At 39.4% G+C, this 26300-nt stretch overlaps 1 protein-coding gene across 16 annotated transcripts in view; it reads right to left on the bottom strand.

The window, feature by feature from the left end:
- Positions 1-26300, bottom strand: part of FHOD3 (formin homology 2 domain containing 3) — a 435723-nt gene that overhangs the window by 81875 nt on the left and 327548 nt on the right. For 12 of the 16 annotated variants that reach the window (XM_081263639.1, XM_081263647.1, XM_081263643.1 and 9 more), the window contains 2 exons: positions 8371-8505; positions 3215-3265 (listed from right to left, as the gene is read on the bottom strand). In XM_081263639.1, coding sequence (XP_081119765.1) covers positions 3215-3265; positions 8371-8505 — 186 coding nt within the window. The remainder of the gene's footprint in view (positions 1-3214; positions 3266-8370; positions 8506-26300) is intronic. The other 4 variants (XM_081263640.1, XM_081263649.1, XM_081263648.1 and 1 more) reach the window with 1 other exon arrangement.

Genomic DNA, 26300 nt, shown 5'->3' with positions numbered 1-26300 from the left:
GGGTGAGGGTGGTGGGCTGGTACTCATGGAAAGAGGCACAGTAGCCAGCAGTGAGAAGTTACAGCTGAGCGACCCTCCTGCCCACAGGTCCTCTGGAGCCCTGGAGAGAAAGTTGGACCCATATCATGGCCTTCCCTTAGATAGTGACTAAAAGCCCCAGCATTCAGGGGCCCAAACACACTTGATCTGGGGAGCCCATCAGCCCATGCAGTGGCTGTCATGTGTCTACTGCCTCATGAAGCAACAGCAATGAACAGAGCATGAGGGAACCTCCTGTGCAAAGCCGGAGGTGTGGCTTCCAGGCTACAGAGCATGGCCCCAGGCACAGACCTTCCACCTTTGCTGCCTTCATCTAAACATTCCCATTTCTCCTCATTGTGCCTCATCCTGTTTGCTCATTCATCTTTTCACTTATTGACTGGACATTGGCTGAGTCCCTTTCATGTGCTAAAAACTCTAGTAACAGAATTAATAATAAACAAGAAAGGTAAATAAACTGCTGGAATAAACCCAGCATCCACCAGGGTCTGATGGCAGGGCTGGAGCTGTGGCTCAGGTTTTTTGCACAGGACTCTGTAGAAACCCAACCTGAGGTTATCCTAAATCTAGTCACCGACAATGTTTCCTGCTTCCTTCCTCCTGGAAACTCTCCCAAGATTGGCTCCTCTAACTTCTATTCTCAGTCCTTTTAAGCAATGCTCGGAATCCTTTCTCACTGCTTCATTGTTGACTTTTGTGTATAAGTTCCAAACTCCCAAACCAGCCCCTAAATCTTGCCTGTGCTTGGTTTCTGAAAGCCATGCTCACCAGGTGGCATTTCCTCTTTGGATCCGGCTACCCAGCTCCCCCCTCAGACTAAAAAAAAACCTAGGCTGAACTGATGTACCAACTACCCCACCTCCACCGCAATATGTCCCCAGACTGGATCTCATTATACTCCACTCCACTCTCTGAAAAATTCATGCACTTCCCTTAAAATGGATCATATCATATAAAAACTTTTCTATTTTTAAAAAATTAGAAGCAGCAACTCCATAGAAACATTCCTGGTCTATCACTGTCAATAAAATTTGTCTGAAATCATGGAAAGATAAATTTTATTTTAACTGGATGGTCACTGGACCTCAACATAGCAAAACAATGATTATCTTCTTCAACTAACATGACACAAACCCCAAAACCATTGGTCATGACTCAGGCCATCATTCTCTGAGACTTTTCATTAAGAGTCGTTGAATCCTGGAAACGCCCCTCTTCAAGATAGAGTTAATAGGTGGAGTTCCTTTCTTATTTCTGAACCTCTTTCTACCTCTGATCTCCACTTAGTTGCTCCATTTATTTCCAAATTCCATTATATTTGGAGATCTTATTTCCTGGATTACCAGGAACACTCAAAACTTTCCAAATAGGGATTAGAGTATCTCTCCCTCACTCTTATTATCACCAGGTAATTCAAGAAACAAACTACCCAAAAAAGTGTTTGATCCAAACCAAAGGAAAATTATTGCCTGCTTTTTATCAAACTTCTGTGAAACCCCAATGTGGGCTGAGGGAAGGAGCCCTCATGGGGCCATGGGGAGTCTGCTCCTGCACCTGCTAAGGCAACCCAGGCAGATGGGCAGCTTGTGGTTGAGGACCAAAGGCAGAGAAAAATAGGGGAGGAGAGGATTGACAACTCCTCTACACAAGTCTGCCAGGCATAAGCCCTTATTGGAAAAAAGAGCAGCAAATAACCACCCCTGGATTTTCAATGGTTTGGAAAAATTCTGAAGTCAGTCTGAACCACAAAGCACCTTGACATTTCCCCAGGAGCTGTCAAGCTTTGCCTATATAATCTGATGGTCAAGTTGTAGGAAGCTCAAAGTATAGACTCTGGAGGAAAAACTTAAAAAAAAATTCCTTAAGCCTGGGCAGAAAGTCAACAATATTTTCAGTAAGAGGGAGTATAATTTATACACCTCCACCCCATGTTATAAACAGACACTGGTTAGAGAAACAGAAGTTTCTTATTTCCTTACCAGCATCTTTCATTCTGAATTTACTAGCCACAACTGGTAGTTAGGATGACAATAATCTAATAGAATGTTGAAAATAAAGCATTGCTGTAGTTTTATTTATGAGGCTGACTTAAGCACCTAATTTTTTAATTGAGCACAGACAGTCTCCACTCTGCTCAGACTGTCTTGATCTATTTAGCTGATGTGTCTAAAAAATTAGCATGATTCCACATCTTATTGGCACAGTCCAGAAATTGTTAGGTTCCCAGCTGGCTCCAATACAAAAGGTGTAAAATGAGCCTTTCCGTCTCTCCATGCTGTAACACCATCTGGTGGCAGAGGTGACAACTGCAGTCTGTACAGTGTAGAGGGTAAAAACTTGTCTAAAACCAGTTTTTTTTGTTTACCTACATTTATCAAACACTGAGTACGCTAACTATTTTTATTGGGGTTCAAGCCCTGCTTCCACTGAAATTAATAAGCTAGCTTACAGCTTGAATATCTTAAAATAAAGCTGCTGGTTCATTTGCTCATTTGTTTATTCTACATAACATTCCTAAGTGCCTACTACATGCCACGCACTGTGGTGGGCACTGGGGGAAGTAAGGTAAACCAGGCATAATTCCTGACACTCAGAAGCTGGGTGCAACTCAGGAGACGGGGGTATGATCAGGCACAACCAGCAAGAGTCTCTGGTGTGTCTATCACCCCTTACTATGTGTGTGCTCAAATATTTGTTGAAGGAATGGCAATGAAGTGATATGGAAGCACATGCTAAAGGTATCTAACCTGGGCTGAGCAGTGGTGGTCCATGCCATGTCAAACAGTCATACACTGTACAATGGTGTTTTGGTCATTGATGGATGATATATACAACAATGGTCCCATAGAAGTAATTTCAAGGACAGATCCCAGCAGTTAAGTGACAAGTGACAATACATGTACTATGTGTCAGTAAGGTAATAGTAATGTGCTCATTTGGAGAGGAGCACACATGCATTCCACCATAACACTAAATGATAAAACTTTACCTGGAAAAACTTACACAACTATGGCACCCTTTCCCGTCCCCCCCCCCCCCAATGCCAGTTACACGATGCTTTAGGTGCCTTAGAAGAAGTTAATATATTTTAATGAACACAGTCTCCTCTGCATGCTTGGGTAACAATGCAAAGTCACATACCATTTGGTTAGAATGGGAAAGAAGAGATACCAACCTTCCTTCTCTTGCTTGTCTTTGCTCTTCTCTTTTGTCTAAATACTCTCGGCTAATAGAAATATGCAGAACAAACGGGGAAGGAAAATAATAAAATTAGATGCTTATAAAATTACAAAGTTATTATTAACAGGATATCATGAAAGCCTGCTATTTAGAAGTGAAAAAACATGTTCAATTTTTTAAAGTTTAAAGGCTGTACTTTAAAGTTCTAAACACAATGCATTTTCAATGAAATCACAAAGACATCAAAAAACAAAAATATAGGATTCACTCAGCAACACTATTACTCTGTGGGGAAAAAAGGTAAGTAGTGAGGGAGGAAAAGAAGTTTTAAAATATACATTTAAAAATATGGTGACTATGAGTAAGCAGTAGTTATTGGAGGTAATTAATATTTGACTGAGCTCCAGTAGTTCCATCATATCCATCTCATGAAATAAACTTCTTCCAGGCATGGTGGTGCTCACATGTGATTACAACACCCTGGGAGACTGAAGCAGGAGGATCACCGAGTTCAAGGCCAGCCTCAGCAACCGAGACCCTCTCTCAAAAATATTAAAGGGATGGGGATGTAGCTCAGAGGTAAAGCACTCTTGGGTTCAATTCCCCCCACCCCATACACACAAAAATCAATCAATGTGTGCCCAAAGGTTGTAGCCATTTGTGTTATACTCTGCAGTTTGGACACTCCTTCCATAGTCCAGGGTTCTTTCTCCCCATCATCACACTCTCAGTTTCTAGGTCGGGAATGTTAGGAGCTCTGACTTCATGCATTCTTTGTAGCCATATGATGCCCATCTTTGTTCAACTTTTTGTTTTTCTCTTGATCAAGTTCCAACTCGAATCTGATTTTAAGACTATTTGGTTAGTCACCTCTCAGTGGACTATTTTCCTGGAGAATCAAGACATGGCTTTCTACAGTGACCCTCATGATGGAGCTTAGTATTCTATTCCTAACTGAATAGAGTCCCTAACTGGATTAAAAGGGACAGTACTTCATGAAGACTGAAGTAGGTTGGGGGTGGGCTGCAACTAGGACTCAGATTGGTCATCACTTATAAACATTATCCTTTTCCACACAAGAAATAAAATTTCTCATAACCTTGAAAACTTAAAACCACATTCAACAAAAACAACTGATAAGGAACAACAATAACAAAAAAACCCAAAGAAAGGTTAACAATTTAAGTTAATGAAACCAGTGAGAGGTGGCCTTTCTGATAACACTAGAGACCACCATGTAAAGCTCTTCCTATATCCTTTTTCAGGTCTCATTTCATTCATTCGCAGAATATGGAATTGCCGCTACTATAATTGAGTTGCCTATGCTCTGCCCTGATGTTAGCTTCCTTTCCGGAAAAAAAAAGTCATTCTGCTGGGTATCTCTGCTCTCTTAAATGAGAAGTGAAAATCATTTGGAACCAAGAGCAAATGGCAGACAGCTATGAACAATCTCCTATGGCAGGGTATCCAAGTCTAATCCTCAACTCTGTGTGCATGTGTCACACATAAGGGGCTCAATATATATTACAATACATTCTTTTCCTATTCTCTTATACCCCGGGGAATCTACACATGAATTCTAGACATTTTGGTGTTTTCCATGGGTCTCAAAAACTGTTCATACTTTAAAAAAATTTTTTTGTAGTTACAGATGGACAGAATGCCTTTATTTCACTTATTTGTATGTGGTGCTGAGGATTGAACCCAGTGTCTCACGCATGCTAGGCAAGCCACTGTACCACTGAGCCACAACTTCGGCCCTTATTCATATTTTTAAATTTCTGTTTTCAGATTAGATAATTCCTACTGTACCACCTTCAGGTTCACCGACTCCTTTCTTTTCTGTTGCTCAGCTAATGTAATTTTTTCATTTTGATTTAAAACATTTTTAAGTTCTATATGTATGTATACAGCTTTTTTTTTTTTTTTTTCTTCGCAGAGATATCTCTATTTGTTTCAAGTACATTTGTCTCCTACTGTTTTTTGTTGTTGTTGGGGGAGGGTACTGTGGATTGAGCACAGGGGTGCTTTACCATAGAGCCACATCCCCTGCCCATTTTATTTTTTGGGACAGGGTCTCACCAAGTTACTTAAAGCCTTAAAGTTGAAGCTGGTCTTGAACTTTCAATCCTCCTGCCTCAGCTTCTCAAGTTGCTGAGATTACAGGCATTGCCACCATGCCCAACTGTCCTTACTTCTTGAAGCACATTCACAGTAGCTACTTTAAAGTATTTTGTAATAATTATGACATCTTCTTCATTTTGTGGTTATCTTTTGATTATCTTTTCTCTTCGAGTTAAAATTTTCCTTGGGTTGTGGCTCAGTGGTAGAGAGTTGCCTAGCACAAGTGAGGCACTGGGTTTGACCTTCAGCATCACATAAAAATAAATAAGGTATTATTGACCATCTACAATAAAAATATTGTTTAAAAATGCTTTTTTCCTGTTCTTTGCAGGACAAGTTATTTTGAATTGTATTCTATAAATTTTAAATATCCTATAGTGAGTTTCTGGGCATTTCTACCCAAAACAATCTTGATTTTTGTTTTGTTTTAGCAGACAATCAGGATAGGTTCAGCCTGTGAGTTCTGGCCTGCCTTCTGATGTTGTTTCCAATATTAGCTCAGTTTGCATCTACTTTTAGTGTTACTAATATCAGGCCCTGTGTGCACCACCCATTGGCTAGTCAGGGACCTGGGTGATGGTCCTCTATTTAGTTTTTAAAAGCTGTGGTATGTGGTTCATGTTCAGAGCCTTCACTTGCACACATCAGAGATGGGCTCAGGAGTGCTCACTCGATCTCCCTGCTCTTTGCGACTAACACTTTCAGGCTTCCTTGGTTTCCTTGCTGGTCCTTCAGTCAAAGCTTGTGGCTTTAGTTGCCCTGCTCTGTTGCATACTTTGCTGACTGCACTTTTATCCAGCCAAACAGCAGCAGAAGGCTAGACAGGAAAATGATTTGCCTAGTGTCACCAGGCCACTGCTCTGCTGGACAGGGGATGGGCTCTCCTCTCAGAGTGTAGGCTCCTGCCTGGGTGTTACTGCTATCCTGTGCCTTTGAAACAATACTGCTTGGAAGCTGGGCCAGGAGAAATAGAAAAAAGTAAAAACGGAGAATTTCTCTACTCTGACCCTTAGGAACTACTTTGTGCCTCAGTCCAGGAAAAGAGGGCTTCTTTTGGAGTTCTTTTGGTCCACATTGATTTGCAATTCTAAGTTTTGGGTTGCTACTGAGGTCATGTCATGTGATACTGGAGAAAAATAATGAACTCTCCCTGGTGGAATTTTAAATGCTCGTCTCCTCCCTCGATTCACCTGCTCTTTCAGAGCTTTCTGCTCTGGATTCTGTCCATGATTTATGAGTGCACTCAGTGATTCAATAGGAGTGACAGGAAACAATGTGCCAATTTCATTTGTCTCAACATTGACGGCATTTTAAGATAGGGTACCAATCAAAAATTTGGGGTATGTAGGCTAATCTCTGAATTTTCCACATCTTTCAGTCAAATTCCCTGTTGCTATTTGGTGGCAAAGTAGGCAGATTTTTCAGAAAGCCATAAATCAGGAAACATTTAACTAGTTCCAGGAGTTTTAATGATAAGTTGTTACAGAAAAGACCAGTTTTTCAAACTACTTCATGAGAAATGTGAATACAGGGATGACGTTTCCAATATCTTTCAGTAGAAGTATGACAGCTCAGGGTGTGCCACTTAAGTATGGTAAAGCAGCAATGCTTTACTTCACGTGACTCATACACCCACTCTTATAAAAGCCAGGATTAGCATTTCGCCCATGAACTTGGGGTATCTGTTTCCAAGAAATAGTGAGTTATCGCTTAACAACTTCACAATCATTTTTTTCTTCTTGGTACCGGGGATTGAACCCAGAAGTGCCTCAACACTGAGCCACATTACATTTCCAGCCCTTTTTATATATTATTTTGAGACAGGGTCTTGCTAAGTTGCTTAGGGCCTCCTTAAATTGTTGAGACTGGCTTTGAACTTGTGATCCTCTTGCCTCAGTCTCCAGAGCTGCTGGGATTATAGGTATGAACCACCACACCCAGCAATTTTTATCATTTCTACAATTACACATACTCTTGCTGGCTTCTGGAGAAAAACTAAGTTGTTCAATTTGTTAAGTCCTCACTGACAATGCCTTATATCACTTATTGATCCAACTGAGAATGATCAATGGAAATAATTACCAGAGGAACTGAAGGAAGGAAACAGGATGCAGAGATAGTGAGAGGTTGCAACGAAGAGATCATGTAGATGTTCTAGGAGAGACGTCTAGGAAGATGAAGGGGAGAGAGTACAGAAGTAGGAGAAATGGGGAAAAGTAGAAATGGAAAGCAGGTAAGCTGATAGGGAAAGGAAGAAAATGTGTTTAAGGAAAGATTCAGCAAGTGGATTGCATTCCATGAAGACCAGGGAAGGGGGTGGAAGGAGGTGGTCCTAGATGAGAGGGAACAGGTGAACTAGCAGAGGAAGAAGTGGAAGGACACTGGATTTGGTGGGGGAAGACAACCCAAGACATGAAATCTATAACAGGCCACCATCCAGGGAAATATGCTTGAAGCTGGACAGAGACCAGGAAATCAAGGGGCAATGGGTTGGGGGTAATCAACAGAATGAATTTTCCTCCATCATGAAGTGGGATTATTGTTGCTATATACATATACACACACATAAATAATATATATTATATATAGTATGTATATATATAATACATATGTAACAATAATATATATAAAATATTAAAGATTGCTACAGTAAGAAAAACATTTTCTTCCAGGCATCCAATATGAATATGAATAAAACATGAGGGCCTTTAGAGAGAAACAGCAAATCAGATTAAGACAATTAGCCTCTGTGTCCTCAGGAAGGCCTGGATAGAACCATTTTGGATAATGGAGAACCCAGGAACACACAAATCCCTAATTGTATTTGGCTCTTCCTATGGTTAGAGAAAGGTCAGAACAAATCAGTTCCAGCCTACTGTAGGTAAGTCTTGTTTCCTTAAATATATACACAGAATTAAAAACAAATAGATTATTTTGTACAGTTTGGCACTGTATTGATACACAGCTATCAAGTCAGATGGTTTGAGCTGCAATCCATTATTAAAAGAATCTTAAAATCCTTCTTACTTGAATTTGTTTCTCTCTTCCCGTTCTATTCTCTGCAACCTTTCTTCTCTCTCCTGTCGCCGCCTCTCTCTCTCTGCCGCCAGTGACTCTTGGTGCTGCCTAAAGGATGATGTGAGAAGACCACTCAGTGATGACCTGAAGGTACAATGAGTTCATGTTTTAGTTGCTTGGACTGTTAAAAGTACTGAAGCAGGAATCAGTCGCAGCTTGGTTAGAACTGAGGGGCTGCCAGTATCTAGGCACTGCTTGGGGAAAATTATCGAGTGTCTCAGGTTGATTTCAGGAATTTTGTCCGTCAATGGTGATATGCAATCTGCTTCAAGCACTGCTAGGATAAAAAGGTGGTTACATAAAATACCAAGCAACATGGTATATGCTTGGCATATAGTAGTCAGTCAATCACAAGGTATTGTTATAAATAGAAAGTATTTCAGTAAAATGCATAAAATAAAAAATATATATATCTTTAAAATCTATGTTAAGACATTGATAACCTGGAATCACCTTTCCAACTAAAAATGTTTTCTATTATGTACTAAAGATATTTTACCATATACCAGTTTTTTAATATGGAACCTCAAAACAATGGTGTCATCTTAAAACAAGATGTTGAGAAGACAGATGAGGATAACAGCAATGGTCTAAAAGGCAAATAAAGTAAATTTCCCCTGTATCAAGAATTTCCCATGATTTCCCATGTTCAAAGAATGATCCCTGGCTCTTGGTAACACCAGACACTCTGGTCTATTCACTAAGGATGACATTGTGGGTATGTCAGCTATGTAGGTGCTTTGGTGGGGAATCACAGGGGTAAAGATCATAAGAAATGTCAGCAGAGAATGGGTGGGAAAGGGAAAAATCAGGTAACTCCATGGACAAATAAAGGGGTTATCTGGGGAATCTGTTGTGCCTCTGAAGGTTGTTGCTTTCATTTATGAAACAACAAAACTTCCAAAGCCAAGATATAAACATTTATGAAATGTATTTTTTTCATTTTATTTATTGAAGGATATAGCTGGGATAAAATAATACTTGAATTCAAATATGCCTGCAGAGTGGGGAACACAAGGCCTCTAGTGCAGGAGAAAAGGTGAGTCACCTGTGGCTGTCAATTGGGGTGGAGAAGGAAGTGGAGGGGGAAAAAAAAAAACAAAACAAAACACTGGCCCTGTAACCAAGTCCTATATTCCAGGCTCACAGTGGAGCTTCTACATCAACCCTGGACACTTGGGCATAGACAGATTTATCTTTCATGTAAAATAAGTTCAGACCTTGCCCTATCTGACCTCTGTCTTCTGTGAATTACTGTTAGTTTTTAAATGCTATATGAAACCAATGTAATCCACAGTTAAAGTGAAGGGGTTTATTATCTCTTGTACACTGATATAAATTGTTAAAGACATAACAGGGTTAATAAGTTTTATCTGATAGATGCACCCAGCACCCCAAATTTGAGAAAATACATTAGATCCACAGACTTTTGAAAAACTGACCATCTTGAATGAATGCCAAGAACTGGTTCCCTCATGACCATAACGCAATCAAGTTGAAAAAAAACTAAATTTGAAAAGAAATTTACATAGTTGGAAAATTTAGTTTACTTCTAAATAACTCAGGTCAAAAAAGAAAAATACAGAAAGCTAAAAAATACAAAGGGTACCATAATGAAAAAGCTGTACGTCAGGGTTTGTAGGATGCTTCTAACATATTTAGAAATAAATCTATTGCCTAAGTATTTATATTAAAAAAGAGCAAAAGTTAATGAATAGTCAACCCAACAATTATAAAACTGAATAAAATCAAAGATAAAGGGAAAGAAAGAACAAAAACTTTAAATTGTACACCTATTTATAAGAACTTTTATCAAACTTAAAAATAGAAGAAAACTTTCTTAATCTGATGGATGTTCAGCAGAGACGTTGTTAAAAATTGTGGTGAGCATTATTCTTAAAGCTGAAACACCAAGTAATTGCATGTTAGAAATGATATGTATATGCTCCTATCACTGCTCATATTTGACATTGTTCTGATGGCCCTAGCCAATACATGAAGAATAGATAAACATAAGAAATTCAATGCCATCATTTGCAGATAACTTGATCTCTCTACACAGCTGATAAAAGTTATTAAAATTAACAATTCCAGTAAGTCTCTACATGCAAAATATACAAAAATCAACTGCATTTTCATATACACCTTACTAAGTTAGCCATAAGTTAACTATGAACTATGTAACTCATAATTCATGACCATAAAAAAAGATTTTTATAAAACATTTTAAAACTCAAATATGGTCTGGGAGTATTTCTCATTGGTAAAGTACTTGCCTAGTATGTATGAAAGACTCAAGTCCATGGTAATTGTATATTCATGAATAGAAAGATACAGTCAAGATACCAATTCTTCTTTTCCTCAATTAATACAATTTCTGCATACCTCTAACTCAACTTCCCCAAAGGACTTTTCATGAAACTTTACATGCTGAGGTCCAAGAATAATCAACACAATTTTGAACAAGAACAAAACAGCATTGGTCCCACTAGATATCAAATTTATTCTATAACCACAATGATCAAGTGCATGAATTGAAATATGGAATAATGAAATGAGTAGAGCCAGGACATAGATGCTCAAGATATACAAGATACATACTCTCTCTCTCTCTCTCTCTCTCTATATATATATATATATACACACACACACACACACACACACACACATATATACATACACACACACATATATATCATACATTATAAAATTAAAATGTATATTTTACTTGGATTTGCATATTAAAATTTATATTAAGTTATAAGTTATGTATAACATGTACAAATATATATTTCATATAGATGGAATAAAGAATCATGACAGATATGTCAGTACATGTCTTCAAGGAAAGTACAAGACTATTTAACAAATGCTGCTGGGACTACTGTTAGCTATAAGAGTAAAATATAACTAGCTCTGCCTCACACCCAAACAAAAAAATTCTAGCTAATTTAAGTGAAAAAAGCAAATCTTTACAACTTTTATATCCCAGGATAGAAAAAAAATTTAGATGAAAAAGGAAACTGGATAAACACGTATAAATTTTAAAATTTGTATACATTGAAAACCACATAAAGAAAATCAATGGCCTAGAAGCAGCTACTTATGACATGTATAAACCAGAGGATTTGAATACATTGTACAAATATAATACCCTAAAATCAGTATGAAAAAGATAAACTACCCTATAGAAAAAAACCAGGCAGAGAATAATAGGTATTTCACTGAATAACAGAGTTAAACATCCAATAAACATGTGAACGATGCTCATTTTCACTAGAAAATCAGGAGAAGGAAATGCAGGCTAAACCCAACAGTAAAATTCCAGATCCATTCTCTTCATGCCCTAACTGATCCCTATAACATAAGATTAAAGGACTCCGATATCGCCTGTCCTGGATATATATAAACCATTTTAGTCATACTAGAAACAACAGTTACAAATACAATATTCAAAAGTTAAGTTTCTCTAGGTCTCCTGCTACCCAGATAAGCTCAGCACGTGGCAGTATCAACCTGGTCCTACAAATCCTATTTCTGGAAGTTTCTCAAGGTATAATACAAATGCCACATTGCAGCATACAAAGGGAATAGCCCAAATTGTCACTACAAGAAGATCTCCCAAATTCAAGCTAGCATGGTAAATGCTTTTTAACGGTATCTTTTATATTTTATCTTTCATAGTAAGTTCTCTAGAAACACCTACAGTGTTTGGAAGTTGTTGCAGTGTTTCTCAGCTAGTTTGGGGACAAAGTGGTGTAAAGGAATGAGCAGAGCTTAGAATGAGAAAATTTTAGTGGGGATAGTCACTTAACCTTTTCAAGCCACTGTTTACTTCTTTGTAAAATGGGGATAGTCATACATACAACTCATGAGATACCATATAGTTTATTTTTTTTATTTATTTTTTTTTAAGAGTGAGAGGAGAGAGCGGGGGGGAGAGAGAGAATTTTTTTTTAATATTTATTTTTTAGTTCTCGGAGGACACAACATCTTTGTTGGTATGTGGTGCTGAGGATTGAACCCGGGCCGCACGCATGCAAGGTGAGCGCGCTACCGCTTGAGCCACATCCCCAGCCCCCCATATAGTTTAAATGAGAATGTCTGCATGAATTTCCTTCAAGTAGCATCTGGGCCATGGTAGGCCCTCAAAAGATACCATTTCATGTTGGAATGTAAAATCTGTAGGTGGCGACGGAGAGGGATGCACAGTGCAATTCAAAAACCATGTCTGGAGAATCACCCTGGCACTTCCCAGCCAGAGAGGTGCCAGCAGGCAGGGGTTCCACATGAACCTTCCCATCATGGCTACCAGCTGGATCAGTGGTCAGGACTGTGTAGCACCCGAAAATACACCTGGAAAGCTGAAGTCATCGGAAGTCACATCCAAGGCAGCTGTGACCAAGTGAAGCCATAGGAAAGCAGATGGCAAGAGGCCAGAGGGGGAGAGTTTGCAAGAGACTGGATGATATACTCTGAGCAACAGAAGCTGCAATATTTAATCCCAGAATTGGCCCTCAGCCTTCACCTGGCTAAAGCCTCCCTCACTGGAACATTTGGAACAGGGCCTTTGAGTACAAAATGACTGGTAGTAGCAGCTCCCATTTATGCAGATAGAACCAGCTGTTTTAATCCATACAACCTCTTATACCAAGTTTTCTCATTGTCCCCTTTAGAAAATGAGGAGACTGAGGCACAAAGAAGTTACATCGAGGATGTAGAAGAGTGGGGCCAGAGTCCACATTGACCAGCATCCCTTCTCGTATACCTCTAGTACGGAGAGTACCATGGGCACAGCACCTGTCACAGTACACTATCAGCATAATTACTTTTTTTCATTTCTTCTCTAGAGATGATCACTACCATAAATTTTGTCTTTATCATTGCCCCCCATATGTTCTTATATTTTCTATTGACAACTTAGGTTTTGGAATCAGATCCTATTTTGTGGCTCATCTCTCTGGCCTGGCATGTGGAAGAACCATACTGCCTGAAGAATCGATTAACTATTGAGTAAGAAGCATGAAGTGAGAACAACTTGTAGGTCCCAGTCTCAGTGCTGCCTCCAACCCCTAGCCCATTCTCTATAGGAAAACACATGATGATGATCTATGGAGAAGGAGCTGCTTGCACAAGGCCCTGTCCTCTGGCAACAGCTGAGTGAAAGCAGAGTAGGTTCCTGCCTTGAAGCAGCCATCCAAAGGCAGGCTGTGCAGTGTCACCAGAGGCTTCCAGTGCAGAAGGCTGAGCTAATTGCAGATCCACACTCAGACTCTGAACTGAGAGCTGGGGAGAAACAGAAGTCATAGATCTGCAGGTAGGAGGCTCTTAGTGGCCCAGTGTGAGACCCAATTAAGATGCCAAACTATGGAAAACAAACCCAAGTCTTATGAGCATAAAAATTGACAGTGAATGTGTACGAGACAGAGGTGGTAGAAACAGTAAGCAAAGGGACAGACTCAGGAGAGAACCACATGGGAAGGGACGAAGACATATTAAACAACAGACCACAAAGCTAAGAAATCTGCCAGGGACACCTGATGGCTCTGATCTTTGGTGCAGAAGATGGCCATGAAAGATGGTGTATGTTTGGCCCTTCAACCTTCCCTGGATACACAGGAGGTCTTTACCATGTCCAACAACTCATGGTGCCGATAGTCCTGGGAGTTCTTACCTAGCCTCCCGTCTCTGGGAGTACCCCAAGCTCAAAGGAGCTTAACTACTAATAAAAGAGAAAGAGAATACAAAAAAATTATACCAGCATGAAATAGCCCTGCAAATAACAGTAAATTTTAGATTTAACTTTTTAGATAAAATTATACTGACAGAGCCAAATCCAAAATCAGTGAGTATTATCAAAGCTGCCTTCTCTCTGCACCAGAGTTCATGTGATATCTTAACCCAGAATTCACCATCAGGGGTACGTGCTTACATGACATGGTTGTCTCCACATGAAGGCTCACAGCAGCACTGAGGTGCTCCCCTCAGTTAATGTTACTTGTATTCTCGTTCTCCTGACCACATGACAGGGCTTTCTGGAACTCCAACTTTGCTTCAATTTTTTGCTTTCTGGGAGTGTTCACTATTGCCAAAAAGCCTATCACATGGTAATTAGCATTTAGGAGCATTTACCTTAGCCTAGTCCCTTTCCTATACCATCCCCCATTTTTTGAAGGGAAGAGGGAAAGTCCAAAGACTTACATTGTTTTTTTCATAAGTTCAGCATTACCTCCATTATGCTAACTTGAGTAGCCAAAAGACTGGTGCCAGGAAGAACCAAAAATTATATACGTGATAAGCAGAATTCATAAAGTTAGATTAGATTCATAGTTACATGTGTTCTATAGCACAAGGGAATTTCATATAAACAGTAACTTTTCCTTTTCCCAAGATTTCCTTGCCTTTCCAGTGGTAAAGTGACCTTCCAGAACAACTCAAGACAACAAACCAGTCCGATCTGGACCTGGAGTTGTTTGGAATGTCTCTTGGCTCTTCAGAGTGAACCCACTGCCTAAACTGTGCGAACACAACCGACAGAGATAACTTGATCACAAGTGGAGGGAGAGTTTTTTTTGTTTGTTTTTTGGTCAACAACGTCTTTCTTTTTAGATGGGTTGGCATTTGTTGACCTAATAATCTGCAAATAGACTAAACATAAAAATGAGAACTCTTTATAAAGATAAAGCTAAGGCAAATGGGAGAGACGAAAATATATTAGTGAAACAAACACTTGAGAATCATGCAAAATATAATTTTAAGTCTGCCAGCTAGTCTGTAAATTACTTTTTGATCGAAGTGATATAACTTTAAACTCAACAGTCAGCAGACCGATCCTCTTCATTTATTACACAATATTTAATGGGTGTACAAAACAGACAAAATGTTGTGGCAGCTTCTTTCAAAAAATGGTCTTTTGGGCTGGGATTATGACTCAGCATATGTGAGGTTTTGGGTTTGATCCTCAGCACCATATAAAAATATATGGGAGGGGGGAAAAAAAGCAGTCTCTCTACTCACCCTGAATATGGGCTCAATGTGGAACTTGCTTTGGCCAATGCAGCAATCAGAGACATGATATGATAAAAGCAAAGGCTTGAACCATTTTCCCAAAGGTTACTCCCATGTTGCCCATGAGAGCCCAGCAAGTGCCACCACATAAACAAGATGGGACCAGGCAACTGGATGACAAGCCCACTGCCCAACAGCCCTGTCAGCACAAATGGTAGTGGGCCAATCATTAGATACAGATAACCAGGAAGGCCAACATCTGGCTGCTAACCCCTGAACACACCCAGCTGAGTCAACTCAAGGTGAGCCTGGCCAAAATAGAAAATAAGCAGAATCACTTGGTGAATCCTTGTTGTTTTAAGCCACAGTTGTCATTAGTGTTTTCTTACATAGTAAGAAACAGGATGGGTTTTTAGAATATTTTCTTTGTCAGAAGAAGCTGGTGCATTTTTGTTGACTTTCAATAAAATCTGAATGTAGGCACAATTAAAGTCATCTTGCAATCTAACCAATCAACTAAACTCATCTCACTGTCCTCCAGCTACTCAAGCTATTTACCTTGCTTCCCAAAGAGTCCAGTCTCCTTTGCTTACCAGCCTGTTGCTTCCTGAAACACTCTCCCCTTTTATCTTCCCCAAGTTCTTCAAGATACCTCACTTAATGATCACAGAGGACATGTTATTTCCCTGAACCCTTAGTTGTATCCGTGTGGCACATCATTACAAATGATTGGAGAATGAACACCATTTTTAATGAGGCTGTAAACTCAGAGCATGGTCCTCATCTCCTCATCCCTTCCTCCCCACACCTATCCCGTTATATCTCAAGCTGAGTGTCAATACGCACCAGTTCAATTATATCAGTGATTCCAGAAACTGGATAGATGTACAGACCGCAACCCCATTATGTCCATGCTTTTTCCTTTTCTATCTCTAGAGAAATTAGCTTTACCAATACAAGTTACCACAAAATAAATCTTGGCACACTGAACACAATAGATTTTCTACATATAATTCAAGGTCTATTTCGGTGGTTTAAAAAAAAAAAAGCTAGCTTTGGGATTTCTACTTTCAGGAAACATGGAGTAACAAGAGCCAGATCTGCCTGCACCTGAAGTAACTGAAAACCAGACAAAATGTACAGAACAATGGCACACCAAAGACTGGACATCAGATGGTGCAAGTCATGACAACTGAGAGAAGCAACAGAGGCGATTTCCCGGTATTGCCCTCATGTACTGCTTGGAGAAAGTTTTCAGGCTGTGACAGGAAGAGAAGTCTGAGTAGAGGAGATGCAGCTGGAGTCTGGAGATGCCAATGTGGCCAAGTTGGCAGGGCAATGTACCAGAAAGGAGTGACACAGACAGACTTCATTGCATGTGCAGTTTCAATCAACTATTCAGTTGAGGACTGATCAGCACCTGTGTGAAGAAATTACCTGAGGCCAAGAAGAGAATGACTCAAAAGAACTAGAGCAAACAGTGTCTGGAGATTACAGAGAGCAGGCCTGTTCCCATCAGAGGGAAAAACCTGGTAATCTAGGGGGCAATGGTTCAAGTTCTAACAAGTGTTTTCCTTCAGAACTAGAAAAATGTTGGACTTTAGAAAGCTCTGGTTCAATCTAACAAAGCTAAGAACGGAAGACCCAGAAGGACCAAACTTTCTGAATTAATTACATCAAAACCAAGCTCAAGAATATTTGTAGCACCCAACAAGGTAAAATTTGTTAAGATGTGGTATCCAATAAAGAAATGACTATGTATACAAAGTAGTTTAATAACACAGCCATAATGAGGGGGAAAATAAATCATTTGAAACTAATCCAGAAATGACAGAGAATAGAATTGGTTGATAGAACATGAAAACAGTTACTGTAACTATAGCCCACAGTCAAGAAGCTAAAGACTTAGCATGTTACACCATAAGTTATAAAAAAGAACCCAGCTGAAAGATTGTCACTGCAGAAAAACATGGTTAGTTACATGGCAATGTAACTATTCAAAATGAAACAGAAATAAGAAAAAAAAAATCAACAGAGTGCCAATAAACCAGGAGAATTTCAAGTTGCCCAGTATACATGTAATTAGAGTTATAAAAGAAATGAAACAACGTTTAAGAAATAAGTACTGAAAAATACAACTGTAAACCCAGATTCAAGAATTTCAACAAGTCTCAAGCACAAGAAACAGAGAGAAAACGACACCAAGACATATCAACCAAATTGCTAGAAACCTATAATAAAGAGGAAGTCTTAAGAGAAGCCAGAAGAAAAAAGATACACTATATACAGAGGTACAAAAGTGAAGGGGCTGAAGACATTGTCAGAAGCAATATACGGTAGAAGAAAACAGCAACATCAAGGAAGGAAGGGAGACCTATGGACCTGTAATTCTTTATCCACCAGAAGCTATCTTTCAAAAAGTTGCAGGGAAGAGATTTTTTTTTTTTTTTTTAGGCACAAATACAGAAATAAAATTCATCATCTAGCTCTGCCCTACAAAACATTTGAATGTTGACAGAAGGCAAATGGTACCACCTGGCCAAGTTGATCTGTGCAAAGGAATAAAGAGAATCAGAAAATAGATATAAATAGATATAAAGATAGATATAAAGCCTTATTTTTTTAATATACCTTTATTTCATTTATTTTTATATGGAGCATAGGATCGAACCCAGGGTCTCTAATGTGCTAGGCGAGCACTCTACCACTGAGCTACAACCCTAGCCCCATAAAGCCTTATTATTTTATCAGCATATTTAAAAGATAATATACTGTGTAGAATGAACAACAATGTATCACGAGGTTCAATACACATTTAAAAGTAAAACACAATAATGACCTTAGTAGAAGAAACACAAGTCTACTATTGCAGGACTATTGTACTGTGCATGAATATAGTCTATTTAAAGGTAGACTACAGTGAGTTGAAATGCACAGTATTTACACCAAAGCAACCGCAAAATAGCATGAGGTACTGCAGAAAGGACAACAAGGGACAAAAATAAAATATGAATACACCATTCAAAAGACAGAAAAAGATAAAAAGACATGGAAAAAATACAAAGGTACATAGATTTAAATTCAACTAAATTAATAATTACATTAAAAATAACTGGTCCAAACACCCTAATGAAAAGGCAGAGATCATCAGTTGTTTTTTTTTAAATCCAACAATACGTTGCTTGCAAAAACGCACTTTAAATATAAAATCTAATTTATATTCAAACAAAAGGATGTGAAATGGAAGAATTAAATATGTTTTCAGGGATAAAGTAATTTTAAATGATAAAGGGTCAGTCACCTGGAGGGCAAAAGAGTTATAAACATTTATCCATCTAATAAAAGAACTCTAAATAAATGAGGGAAAACCAATGGAACTGCAAGAAATAAGCAAATCCAAAATTATAGTAATAATATTTCTTCCTATCTTCTCAGTAATTGATAGAATGTGTACACACACAATCACTAAGGACATAGAATATTGAAACAATATTAGCAAACAGATGACATTTACAGAACATTCCACCTAACCTCATCAGGTACATATTCTTTCAAGTACACACAGGATATTTGTGATGATAAATCTGGCATGATACATCAATAAATGTAAAAAATTCAAGCCGTATATAGTATGCTCTTTGAATACAATTTTATTAAACTAGCAAACAGTAACATACTTTGGAAATCCACAAATATTTATAATCTAAGGCAGGAGGACCACGAGTTCAAAGCTAGCTTCAGCAAAAGCAAGGTGCTTAGCAACTCAGTGAGACCTTGTCTCTAAATAAGATGCAAAATAGGGCTGGGGATGTGGCTCAGTGTTCAAGTGCCCGAGTTCAATCCCTGGTACCCAAATAAACACTTCAAAATAATATACAAAGTAAAGGAAAATCTGAGAAATATTTTTGAACAGAGTAAAAATAAAACAAAATTAGAGTATGCAGCTTAAGCAATACTTACATAAAAACTTATAATACTAATGCCTACACCAAAAAAAAAAAAACCAGAACCAAAAAAACAGCCTCAAATCAATGACCTTCTTTCCCAAGATAGAAAAAAAAAATGGGACAAGTTTCACCCAAAGTAAGAAGGAAATAAGAATATAAAAAAATCAATAAAATAGAAAATACACAGTCAAATGAAATTTAAAAATCTGATTCTTCAGGATCAGTAAAATTGATAAGCTTCTGGCCAGAATGATCAGGAAAAAGACACCTATTACCAATATTAAGAGTGAGAAATGACACCACTAGTTTCTATAAATTCTGAATCAACATTAAGGGACTACCCTGAACAAATGTATATCAATAAATCTGACATCTTACATGAAATAGAAAAATTCCTTGAAAGACCAAACAAACAACAACAAAAAACAACAAAAGCTCACTGAAGAAGAGATAGATGATCTAATATGGATTCCTATCAAATAATAAATTGAATTTATAGTTTAAAATTTTCCCCTAAGAAAGCTATAGTACCACATGGCTTTACTGTTGAATTCTAAAAACTATTTAAGGAACAAGTAATACTAACCTAAATAACTTTCTTGAAAGTTGAAGAGGCTTCAGGCTGGTATAGTGTCACTCTGGAAGACAGTCTGGCAATTTCTTAAAAAGCTAAACATGCAACCCCCATGTATGACACAACCATTCCTTTGCTAAGCATTTATGTAAGAAAAATGAAGACATGAAAATTCAAAGATTTTTGTATATAAGATGTTTATACTAGGGGCTGGGGATGTGGCTCAGTGGCAGAGTGTCTGCCTGGCATGGACAAGGCCCTGGGTTTGATCCCCAGCACACACAAAGGAATAACTTATTTAAAAAAAATTCATAGTAAAAAAATCTGAAATAACCCAAGTACCTACCAACAGGTAAGCAAAGAAATTGTGGTTTCTTCATATAATGACTACTACTCAGCACTAAAAGAGATGAACTATTGAAACTAAGTAAAATAAATCAATCTCAAAAATTTAGCTAATTAAGTCGACACTCCCTAAAGAGTTCATCATTACATTAATAGAAAACACAAATGAAAATTTGACAGAAAACCCATCAGCAGTTACTCAGGGAGAGTGAAGGACAGCAGGAATCACAAAGAGGGTTGAGAAAATTCTTGAGGGTGATGGATATGGGCTTTACCTTGATTGTGGTAATGCACAGGCCCAAATTTAAGTACAGTTTTTCATAATTTTATTGCAAAAACTGCTTTAAAATATTGTTTGTTGAATTACATAAGCTCTTACTAGTAGAAGAATTAAATGCTGAAATATTTAACATTATCTATTTTAAAAACTGTCTGGTGAAATATTAACCAACGTCAAACTAAGTTCACAAAGTGTCTGGTATTTGAAATTATTAATTCTCAAGCAGAAAATTTAGTATGAAAGCTTAAAGGTCAAAAAGTCATCATAAAATGGGAATGAAATGATGTTGAACAGTGAGATGGTTCCACAACCTGTGAAATTGGGCATCACCTTGATCTAAACACCACAGGATAAGAGGTAACTCTTATGCTTAGTTGTAAAAGTCATTCACCTACCCTGTGTTAGTCACCCTTCCCTCATGATGAAATACCTGAGAAGATTAACTTATAAAGGGTTTATTTTTCACAGTCTTGGGAAGTTCCCGTCCATGAACAGTTGCCCTGTTGCTCTTGGGTCTGTGGCAAGGTAGCGTATCACAGCAGAGCAAAACCACTTGCCTTATGGCCAGGAAGCAAAGAGGAAAGTGTCAAGGTTTCGCATCCCCATGGAGGGCAATTCACACCTCCCTTGTAAAGTTTCCACCAATAGTGTTATTGGGGACCAAGCCTTTAACACACGGGCCTTTGAGAAACATTCAACATCCCAATTACAGCACCCTAAAACAAGGAAACACAAGAATCTTTCACATCTTTGGAGCTGCATCCGAACAATCATGATGAAATGAGTGAACCCCAGAGGTAACTCCAAGAAACACCTAACTACTGCCTGTCTTCAGTGCTACAATCCTGAATATGCCCACCGTCCAAGACAGGGATGTGAATTGAAGTCTTGCTCTTGCTTTCTCTTCTCCAGCTGGTTGCACTCATGTCTGAGTGCAGATCTGAGCTTCCTGGACGTGGGAGGGAATGGCAGGGTGCACGCAGTGCGCTGAGGAGGTTGGTCCCATGAGGGGTCTCAGGTTACTGTGCTGGCTCATGAGCAGAGCACGCCGCCAGTCCTCCAGGCCTTGGTTGTTGTCACGCTTCAGCCCATCTTCTGGCCTCTGCTGTAGGCCCTGACCTTGGCATTCAGCAGTTCTTGCCCATTCCCTCATTCCCTTTTAATTTCCATCCTTCTGTCCAAGACTGAGCAAGTCCTCCGGCAGCAAGGAGGCCAGTTTTCTCCTCCTCTCACAGCTCCAGGCCCAGGTCCACCCCTGCTTGGCTTATGCAACTCAATCATTCTCTTGGCAGCTTCCAGAAGCACCGATTGCCACTAGCTCCGTGGCTTCCAGGTTTTGCTGGCCTGGACTGACATCCATCAGTTTGAACTCTAACCCCTGAACTTACTCTAGTCTCAGCTCATACACAGTTTTTCAGGATTGCATTTTAAAGATGTGGACTCACTCCATTTCTTGGTCTCCCTCCTGCCCTCCAATCTCCCTGGATCCCCAACAGGTCGGTCTCAGGTCAAACCGCTATTTAATCTTATGGTGACTCGGTTTCCAAGACCCTTTGCCAGAGTAAAGCGCCTGTGCCAGGCCCCCACAGGCCTTTCTAGCTCTTTACGAAGATTCATTTTCTTCAGTTTTTATGACAACGGAAACTCCATTTGCTGACAGTTTGCTTATCATCTGTTTTTGCCACTGATGTGTAAACCCTATGCAGTGAGGGACTGGGTCTGATTCAATCTGTGTTGGGTTACCATGCCAAGCACAGGGAACATTAGGGGTAGCAATAAATATTTTCTGAATGAAATTCGTGAGTGTACAGGTCTTGTGCATCCTATGTACAAGATTTCCAAAAATCAACCCAGAAACAGTCTCCTTCCATTAAAACTGTAAAGCTTAATGAATCCTCATTGCTGGGCTTTGAGAGGAGGAGTGGGGCAATGGGATCAGGGAACAAACATCGAAGACCTGGGAGGACATCTTCAGTGGAAATCTCAATACACACACACTCCCTTTTGCTCTGTGATCTTTGTACAACAACGCAAAACCACTGTAGCCAGTGGCAGCTGGAAGCCCATCACACTGAGAGGGGACATAGAAAGTGGTGGTGGCACATAGGGCTCTGTTTATAGCACTGACTAGCTTTGTCTACATCTGTGGGGAGGGGGTAGTGACACTTCACCTTATAGGGTTTTCATTGAGGTATATTTACCCTCCTTGCTACAGACCTCATCTGATCTGCAACTATTGAGCAAGATATTCTCATTTGCAAAAGGAATTACAGTATCAGTCCTTAAGGCTGCTATGCACACACTTCCTGCAGAGAAGGAGAGAAATTATTAAAAAAAAAAATCCCACTTTCCAAAGGGGATAAAAACAATTCAGGAAGGTTAAAAAACTCCCCGTGCATTTGTTATTTAACAAAGCAGCAGAGGAGCTGGCTGTGAGGGACCCTGAAGATGTGAAGGCACAGTTGCTTCTCAAGTGTCTCCTAGCCTCAACAGGAGAGACACGAAAATACACAAATGGGTGCTGTACAAGAGGGAAGAAACCCTAAAGGCAGAACACTGAGAATACCAGAACAGCACAATATACCCCCTGCAAACACAAAGACCTCTATCTTTCAAATCCATGTGAACACTGGATTCCCCAGGGCATATGCCTGCTTCTCTTAATATCTTCTCTGAATCTTTTAATATTGCAAGGTCAGAAAGGCAAACCATTGCATTCAGTGACTTTGTAGGACCTAAGTACCATCACAGGCCAAAGGGTGAGACTCAATTTAGAAACATGCATATAAACAGAATGACTCCAAGGACTGAGCCAGAACCGAGGTGTATGAATCAAAGTGTACAATAACTCTGTCTGGGCCATCAGTTACTCAGGACAGATGTCATCTATTTGGGTCTTGGGAGGACAAAGAGGAACCAAATGAAGAAAGCAAAGAGGACAGACAGAGAGCAAATATAAAGGAGGGCACTCAGGCCAGGCTGGTATGTCCATGGCTTGGGAGAGTGTGTGTGGAGTTTGCATACAGTTAGGGCACACTAGTGAAGCTGAATGGTGCATGCAGGGGACACACAAGAACTCCTACATATGACCTTTATCAGTTTCTAAGCAGGAAAAGTCACTGTCTCAGATCTGTAGTTCAGTAAGGACCTGTGACACGCATCACCACAAACGTATAGTCCAGGCATGACATAGATCTTGAACTAAACCTAGGCTGGTAGAAATGATAAGGTGTCAGATCCCTAACAGATGTGGGACAAAGAATCTCTCGCATCTATTGAGGACCCAAAGTCCTTAGGCAGGGCAGGGAGCCGACTCAAAGCCCAGGTCCTCCAGTGCCCAGAGTTGCAACAGGAAGCTGCCAGCAGGAGCCAGACCTTACATAAACTTTCTCAGACAATGGGGGACCTTCATTCCTCCTCTTGTGCACTTTGGATGTAACACCATCAATTAATTAGGACCACATTTTGCCTTACAGGGACTTTTATTGTTTTTAACAAGATTGCTATCAGGAGCCAGCAGCAGGCAAGTGGGAAGCCTGCAGCTGCACCAAACAGGGCGCACATGGCTTCTTTGTTTGAATGGCAGGGAGTCGGGCTGTGCTGGTACCTTTTCTTTCCTATTGACAATGATAGGGTGCCACTAACTGCCATGGGGTAGAAAGGTCATCTCTCTTATCCTGCTTTGTGTTATTTTGGGGATTTCTTCAAATTTCAGTGATGTTTAGTTTGTTTTTTGGATCTACTGTGATCAAATTAAAAATTTTAAATGTGTTCCTTTGGACAGTGGGACTTTCGACTCCACTGGAACAACTTCTTAAAAGAAATGGACAGATCAAGTGATGAAACGCAGCCCTCAAGTATTTGGGTTCCAGAAAAGTACACAGATCACTTATTTGCCAAAAGCACAATACTCCAAAAACTAGACTTTCAGGACAACGTTAAGGTACATGGAGATACAGCAAGGTCAGAACCAGAAATCACCAAAGCCAAAGCACACAACAAGCAAAAGATGCAGCATCCAGGTCCACATAGAACAGATGGTCCACTGGGAGGCGGCCATTAGGAGAGGAAGACACAAGGAGCAGTGAGTTCCATGCGGGGCAATTATCAAAGGCAAGTTCAGCAGGTAAACTCCAGAAGAGCAGGGAGGAAACATTTTAGAGAGGAATCATCACCCAAGTGGTGGAGGCAGGTGTCCAAGCAAGTCATAAGGAAGATTCCAATAAAGGGAAGCCTGAGCTGGTAGGAGGTGCTACTGCTTAGCACAGCAGGCTCCCACTGCTGGGTCCCAGCATCCCAATATGTGCTCTTTATCCCAGAACCGGCAATCACTGTACAAAACCTCAAAACAGCGGACAACAAGAACGACGACAGGCCTGTTTCAAGATAGTATGATACGGCCATGTTGCAATGACTACCAAGGAAATGGTAAACCCTGAGAGGAAGGTTAGTAGTTCCTGTTAGCCCAGGATGGTTGATCAGGGAAGACACACAATGGAAGAGACAGACAATGTTCTTAAGGGAACAGATGGAACACTCAGACAAACAGGCCGCATTCCTGCTGGTATATGACCAATCAGTAGGGAAATGGTGGGCTACTCAATAAAAGGTATTAGAATGAGTGAAGATGTGGAAGTTGGGCCCCTTCCTCACACCAAAATAATTTGGTTTGCCAATTTCCAAGTAGAAAAAAATTTAGATGTGAAAAGCAGAGCTCTAGAAGTGCTACAAGAAACCACAGGATTAAAGGCTTTCTTCAGTCAACACAAAACCTGAAAGACAGGAAAAATGAACAGATTTGGAAAACTGACAGTTTTCTCTACATTAAAAACTCCACAAATATGAACACCAATGGCTGATGCAAACAAGTGCTACTCCTTTCCCATGTTATAAATTGCTACAATTCAATAAGGGGAAAAAACCCTCTCAACTATGAACCCAATGTAGGAAATATAAAAGCATCCTGAAAGCATGTTCAATCACATTCAGGATAGAAATGCTAATTAAAATTTCACTGACATACAACTTTTCATTACTACCACACAAAAACTTAAAGTTTAATACCTCTTGGCAAAGGTGTCAGGAAGTAAGTTCTCTCATGCATGACTGAGAATCAAAATTGGTATGATCTTTGCAAAAACCAATTTGGAAAAAAAAAAATCAAAATTTAAAAATGTGTAATCATTTTGATTTACAGAATCCATAACCACACCTGTACAAAATGACACATGGGTAAGTATTACAAGGCAACATCATTCATAGCAGCAAAAGGCTGGGGCCCAGCATCATGGACCAGTCTAGGTATGTAGAATAGCATGCAGGTAAAGAAGCACACCATGGCCATTAAAATTGAACAAACGCAACAGCTGCAAGTACTGCTATGGAAGGAGAATCAAGACAGGATTTTTATGTAAAAAAAAAAGATGCAGAATAGTTTGTGTAGTGATTATTTGAGTAAAACTATTAAACATTTACAAGCTTATATAAACATGACCCTGGAAGTAGACATGAGAAGTTTCTAGGAACTCTTGCTTCTGCAAGGATAAGAGGGAGTTCCCCTTTCACCTTACTTTCCTTCACATCTTTCTAATTTTATTCTTATACATGTAAAATTCATAAAACAATAAAGTTTAAAATTGTAGTGAACCAGTCACAGAAGGATAAATACTGCATGATTCCTCTCATAGGAGGCATCTAAAATGTCAAAAACGGACAATAGAATGGT

This window comes from Spermophilus citellus (assembly GCF_964194105.1).
Source record: "Spermophilus citellus genome assembly, chromosome: 12".
NCBI classification, from domain to species: Eukaryota; Metazoa; Chordata; class Mammalia; order Rodentia; family Sciuridae; genus Spermophilus; species Spermophilus citellus.
This window is presented reverse-complemented; position numbering and strand designations above follow the sequence as displayed.